This window comes from Danio rerio, chromosome 5 (assembly GCF_049306965.1).
Source record: "Danio rerio strain Tuebingen ecotype United States chromosome 5, GRCz12tu, whole genome shotgun sequence".
NCBI lineage: Eukaryota > Metazoa > Chordata > Actinopteri > Cypriniformes > Danionidae > Danio > Danio rerio.
The window spans coordinates 1,075,001-1,082,500 of NC_133180.1; the positions used below are offsets into that span (position 1 = coordinate 1,075,001).

The following is a 7,500-nucleotide window of genomic DNA, read 5'->3' on the forward strand; positions in this document are numbered from 1 at the left end:
AAGGTGGTTCTAAAGGCAAAAGTTGGTCCAACCCGGTACTAGCAACTAGTGTACCTAATAAAGTGGCCGGTCGTCACTGTGAACGGTTTAGTATACACCCTTTTTTCCTCATCAATATATTCACTATGGTTATTTTACCTACACATCTTGATGCTACTAAAGTTTCAACTTTTAAGTTTCTTATAACTTTTTTGAGAATAAAGTTGCCATTCAGAGTAACAGAGGAATAAAAATAAAGCAATGCTTATTCTGAGCTGTACTAATTAAAATATATCAAAGAATAAGTGATGAATGTGAGAAATCAAGAAATCTAGCGCTTTTGAAGAACATAGCAAAATAATTAATGAGTATTTTGGGGCCAAAGTGTAATCTCTCAACAGTCTTTTAATATGCCAGGAAGCCATTCATCTTCTAAGTATCACTAAACGAGGGAGGAAATGTAGGTTAGCCGGCATTCTGTGATAAAGATATTAAGTAGGACACACTCCAGCTGAAGCCAAAGAATAGGATGCTTTATTGCACTTGTGTTGTTTTGATGTCTTTTTGACCCAGTTACAAAGGACTAGACAAAAGCACACACTCCAGTAATCTTTTATTTACAGTTGTGAGTCTTTTTCCCACTGTACCGGCATTAGAGAGTGGTCTCAGTCAGATTGACCGCTCACACACACACACACACACACGCCGTCTGCAGGGGAATAAAGCTGTGTGTGTCGCTCTTTAAATGAGTTTGTTAGCAGCAGAGGAAATTGATTTGATTTGCTTCTTTGGCAGCAGCTGTGAGTCTGTTTGCATCACTGAAATAAATCACGTTTCCTAAGAGGCGTTTAGTGAAGCACGTTTGAGAACAGCAGACCACTGAAAACACCACAACTGCTGCTGCTGTAGAGGAGTTCAGCTCACTGTACTGTAATACAGAACACCATCACTCCATATAGCTGGTGTAAACAAACACATGTGATCGAGAGAGAATATTGAGCTTTTATTTATCATGATGATGTATTTTCAACTGAAATGGGTTTTTGAGGAAAGGACAGGGTTTCATTTCAGAATGATGTCTTTTTAGACTGATGATGAATATTGATGAGGAGGCGGGGTTTTAATTCAGTATGATGAATTTTTCCAACTGAAACTGAATATTCACCTGGGGGTGGGGTTTTATATCGGTATGATGACTTTTTCCTACTACAACTGAATATTTAGTTGGGGCGGAGTTTATTTCAGTATGATCACGCATTGAGTGGGGACAGGGTTTATTTCAGCGTGATAACTTATTGATTAGTGGGCGGGTTTTGTATTAGTGTGATAACCAATTTCCAGCTGAAACTGAATATTGAGTAGGAGGCGGAGATTATTTCAGTTTAATGGCGCATTAAGTAGGGCCGGGGTTTATTTCAGTATAATTAATCAGTGAGGGGGTGGAGTTTATTTCAGCATAATGACCTATTGATTAGGGGGCGGGTTTTGTTTCAGTATGATGATGCATTTTCAGCTAAATCTAAATATTGAGTAGGAGGCAGGGTTTTTTTCAGTATAGTGACGTATTGAGTAGGGGTGGAGTTTATTTCAGTATAATGATGTATGGATTAGGGGGTGGGTTTTGTCTTAGTATGAGGATGCATTTCCAGCTGAAACTGAATATTGAGATGGTGCGGGGCATGATTTCAGTATGATGATGCAATGAGTAGGGGGCGGGGTATTGTCTCAGTATGATGATGCATTTTCAGCTGAATCTGAATGTTGAGTTGGGGGCGGGGTTTTATTTCAGTATGATGATGCATTTCTAACTGAACTGAATACTGAGTGTGGGGTGGGGTCTTATTCCAGTTTGATGACAATGTTTTTACTGAAACTGAATATTGAGTAGGGGGCGGGGTGTTATTTTTAGTGTGATGACGCATTTCCAACCTAAACTAAATATTGAGCTGGGGGTGGAGTTTTATTTCAGTATGACACATTTCCAGCTTAAGATGAATATTGATTAGGGGGTGGGGTTTTATTGCAGAATAATGACATATTTCCAGCTGAAGCTGAATATTGAGTAGGAGGCGGGTTTTATTTCAATATGATGACGTATTTCCAAATTAAACTGAAAAATTGAGCTGGGGGTGGAGTTTTATTTCAGTATGACACATTTTGCAGCTGAAGCTGAATATTGAGTAGGGGGCGGGGTTTTATTTCAGTATGATGACGTATTTCCAACTGATACTAAATATTGAGTAGGGGGCGGAGTTTTATTCCAGTATGATGACAAATTTCTTACTGAAGTGGAATATGGAGTAGGGGGCGGGGGTTTATTTCAATATGATGATTTATTTCCTACTTAAAATGAATATTGAGCAGTGGGTGGAGTTTTATTTCATTATTACGCATTTCCAGCTGAAGCTGAAAATTGAGTAGGGGGTGGGGTTTATTTTAGTATGATGTATTTCCAACTGAGACTGAATATTGAACAGTGGGTGGAGTTTTGTTGTAATATAATTACATATTGAGTAAGAGTCAAGGTTTTGTTTCAGTATACTGATACATTTTCAACCGAATCAGAATATTGAGTGGTGGGTGGGGGTTTATTTCAGTACAATGATGCATTTCCAACTGAAATTAATTATTTGGAAGGAGGAGGGGTTTTGTTTCAGTATGATGATGTATAAAGTAGGGGGTGGCGTTTTATTTCAATATGATGACATGTTTCTAGCTGAAACTGAATATTGAGTAGGGGGCGGGGTTTTATTCTAGTATGATGACAAATTTCTGACTGAAACTGAATATTGAGTAGGGGGCGGGGTTTATTTCAGTATGATGATGTATTGAATAGGGGTGTGGTTAATATCTGTATGATGATGTATTTCCAACTGAAACAGAATATTGAGTAGGGGCGGGGTTTATCTTTGAGCTTCGCCCTTCACATTTCACTTAAAGCAAGTAGAGTTAAAATAGAGATTGTTCTCATGTTCATCTATACGCTGTGTGTGTTTGTCAGCGATGTCAGCAGAGGGCGCCACACCAATGGCTCCGCAGCCGCAGCCAGCACTGATTCCCACAGCACAGTCGGAGCCGCAGGTTTCAGAGGAGATTCCCAGCCGCAGCATCCCGACCGCATGTGTTCGCCCCACACACCCGCTGCGCAGCTTCACCAACACACTGCTGCCTCCACCCATGGGTACCATCGAGCCCAAGGTCTTCAGCCCCGTCACAGGTCAGCACCACCCACGTTACATTTTAATATAATGATAAACTGAATATTTAAGTAGGAGGCGGGTTTTTATTTCAGGATGATGACGTATGTCCAGCTGAAACTAAATTTTGAGCAGGGGGCGGGGTTTTATTCCAGTATGATGATGTATTTCCAGCTGAATATTAAGTTGGGGGTGGGGTTTTATTCCAGTATGATGATGTATTTCCAGCTGAATATTGAGTAGGGGGCGGGGTTTTATTCCAGTATAATGATGTATTTCCAGCTGAATATTGAGTAGGAGGTGGGGTTATTTTAGTATGATGATGTATTTTCAGCTAAGTATTGAGCACGAGGTGGGGTTTATTTCAGTAAGACGATGTATGTCCAACTGAAAATAAATATTTTTGTCGGGGGAGGGACTTTTTTCCAGTATGATGATGCAATTCCAGCTGAAACTGAATATTAAGTAGGAGGCGGAGTTCATTTCAGTATGTTGACGTATGTCAAACTGAAACTGAATATTGAGTAGGGGGTGGAGTTTTACTCCAGTATGATGATGCAAATCCAGCTGAAACTGAATATTGAGTAGGAGGCGGGGTTTATTTCATTATGATGGCGTATGTCCAACTAAAACTGAATATTGAGAAGGGGCGGGGTTTTATTCCAGTATGATGATGTATTTTCCAGCTGAATATTGAGTAGGAGGTAGGGTTTTATCCCAGTATGATGATGCATTTCCAGCTAAACTTGAATATTGAGTAGGAGGCGGAGTTTATTTCAGTATGATGATGTATTTCCTACTGAAACTGAATATTGAATAGGGGGCGGGGTTTTTTACTTCTGTATGATGACGTATCTAAAATTTAATATTGAGTAGGAGGTGGAGTTTATTTCAGTATGATGACGTATGTCAGACTGAAACTGAATATTGAATAGGGGCGGAGTTTTATTTCTGTATAATGACGTATCTAAAAATGAATATTGAGTAGAGGGCGGGGTTTTATTTCAGTTTGATGACAAATTCCATTTTTACACCACACTAAATATTGACACACACACACACACACACACACACACACACACACACAAGCAAGTCTTGCTTAAAACTACGGTATATAGCAAATAAAATAGTACAACACCCAATAAAAACCATTATCCATTTTCTTCTTGATTTCAAGATGCATTGTTTTATTTTCACATGAATTTACATAAATTACACCTAATTTTCAGATTTTATTTTCATTTAAAACATAAAAGCACTCTTTAAAATGCTTTCTGTGTTTATAAAATCACTTTTCTTAAATTTAATCTCATGCAGACACAAAAATCCTTCAGAAAGTAACATAATGTTCTAGTTAGTGCAGGGAAAAATTATTCGTGATTAAAATAACTGAAAACCAAAATAACTTTGTTTTGACATGTCATACATCTCAAAATATACATATGTTATATGTGTGTTATACATATTTTTATGGGTATGTGATACACACACACACACACACACACACACACACACACACATAAAAACAAAACTGTTTCGTTACATAGATATTGAAATTCATTAATAATTTGCATCATATATTTTATATATAAATATAAATAAAAAATGTATCTAGTATGTGCATGCATGTGTGTATTTATATAAGCATAATACATATACACAGCGCACACACATATAAATATATAACACTATATATATATTTGCCCAGTGCAAAAGTTCTAAATCAACTTAATATTATTTCAAAATGTCTTAGATGTTTTGGAGAGAAGCTGATCCTGACTAAATAATTTACAAGGATTATTATTTCCAGGAATGTGGATTTTGCGTAAGTCTTGTGTTCTTCTGAAGAGTTCTTCCTCTGAAACCCAGAGATGCGCAGAGTTTTCTTCCTCTGAACATGCAGTGATTCTCCAGAGGTGTATGCGTGTGTGTGTGTGTGTATGTGTGTGTGTGTGTGTGTAGCCGCGGGCTCAGATGATGTAGACGTGAATGTTTATCCGCCGCTGGTCTTCAGTTAGTCTCTCATTGGGAAATCAGTTCTGGGTTTGTGTGTGTGTGTGTGTGTGTGTGTGTGTGTGTGTGTGTGTGTGTGTGTGTGTGTGTGTGTGTGTGTGTGTGTGTGTGTGTGTGTGTGTGTGTGTGTGTGTGTGTGTGTGTGTGTGTGTGTGTGTGTGCGTTCCCATCGGCGGCTGTAATGATCATCGATTGCAGATATCATAACCAAGAGCAAGAGCTGTTCAACACACACACACACACACACACACACACACACACACACACACACACACACACACACACTACAGGGCTTCTGCTTCCTCTGAGATCTATGCATGTGTGTTTGTGTGTGTGTGTGTGTGTGTGTGTGTGTGTGTGTGTGTGTGTGTGTGTGTGTGTTTGTGTGTGTGTGTGTGTGTGTGTGTGTGTGTGTGTGTGTGTGTGTGTGTGTGTCTGGCTCTCTTGATTCAAATTCAATTCATACCTGCTTTATTGGCATGACAAATATCGCACGTGTATAGCTAAAGTATTTGTGATGTTTACATTAAATCGAACATATGAACACACATTACACAGCAGTGCTGATCAGAGCAATTATTATAATCAATAAAAAATAAATACGATATAAAACAAACAATCATTATTATCATTATTATTTAACAATCAGAATTTATCAATCAACATTTTAGAATTCGTTTTTAACAATCTAGAATTCAGTGTGTGTGTGTGTGTGTGTTTTGCACATTACATTAACATTGAATACATTATATAAAACATACACAGTATTGAAAATACGATTAGAGATTAGCACTGTGTCATCACAGCAAGAATGTCACTAGCAGGCCCGGATTAAGAACTCAGGGGCCCCTGGGCACATTATCTTGTAGGGCCCCCTACCTGGCCGCACCCCTATAGTTGAATTTAAAAAAATAAGAATAATATAATAATTTTTAAATAAAATAAATCTATAATTTGTTGCCCACATATTTAAATAAATGATATATAGTACATATGTATTTATAGTCCACAAAGATTTAAATTATTTTTCAAAGCATTAAATAAAAATACTAATAAAACTATAAATATATATATATATATATATATATATATATATATATATATATATATATATATATATATATATATATATATATATATATATATATATATATATATATATTTATTTATTTATTTATTTTTTTTTTTTTTTTTAAGGGTATTTTAATGTATTGCTTTTACAGACTTATAAAGCATATTAATGCCATGGCATATAACGCACAATGCTTCTCCAATCCAGTTCTATGAATCTGAGTTCTATGAATCTGAGTCTTTCATTATACAAACACTGATTTACTGTCTCTCTCCTCCTCTCCCTGTATTTTCTCTACTCTTCTCGTGATGAAGACTTGATTATAAACCTAAAAGTATCCGAAATCACACACACTATACCTCTTCTCTCCCGTCTCTCTCCTCTTCTGGGCCTTTCTCTCTCTCTCCTTCTATCTCTCCTTTTCTGTCTGTCTCTCACACGATGAATCCAGTCCGCGCTGCGCTGCCGTTAGCCTCCTCCGCCTGGTTAATGCTAGCTTCTCATCATTTAAAGTTACTATAACGTCTTCTTCTGCACCCTCATTCTCCTGATCATGGGTCTGTTTAAAGATGATGTGTATGGAAAATGCCTCAATAAAGATGCCTCCTCTCCTCTTTCTGATCGCAATTTTTGATTTTGATCGCAATTTTTTTGCTCAGAGGAAATACAGTTGTCTGAGCAATATAGTTTTTGGAGAGAGGGAGGCACCTATAATAAGGCTAAACATTATTAAATACCCACGAGACACTTGTGACTTTATATCACATTTGCATTATTTAAAAAAAAAAGTTTCCTTCCTGTTAAAAATAAATATATTTCCAATCTTATATGTAATGGGGAGAAAAAAAAGTAGCACGAGTTTAGCTGATGGTGGATTCGAACCGATATTATGATTAATCGCGTCAAAAGATGATGCTGTTCGCCTGACCAGGTGCGCCACTGCTGCTGTATCAATTCACAGCTCTTTACTCATCTTGTCTCTATCAATCAGGCATCGATGGGCGTAAACCCTGAATAGCTTAGTCCAACTAGATGCGCTATTTGCAATTAGCCTAAAAAGACACTCCGAAATTGTCTTTTTTTTCTCCCCCCTCGCAGGGGCCCATAGTGCGCACGGGCCCCTGGGCCTGTGCCCATAAGGCCCATTGGTTAATCCGGCCCTGGTCACTAGTTTGAGTCCCGGCTGGGTCAGTTGGTGTTTCTGTGTGGAGTTTGCATGTTCTCCCTGTGTTGGCGTGG

The 7,500-nt window shown here is 37.9% G+C and overlaps 1 protein-coding gene across 12 annotated transcripts in view; it reads left to right on the top strand.

Moving 5' to 3' along the window:
* The window catches only part of dcc (DCC netrin 1 receptor), a 402,326-nt gene that overhangs the window by 347,169 nt on the left and 47,657 nt on the right, over positions 1–7,500 (top strand). For all 12 annotated transcript variants that reach the window (XM_073950897.1, XM_073950899.1, XM_073950890.1 and 9 more), the window contains 1 exon segment: positions 2,981–3,196. In XM_073950897.1, the coding sequence (XP_073806998.1) occupies positions 2,981–3,196 (216 nt within the window).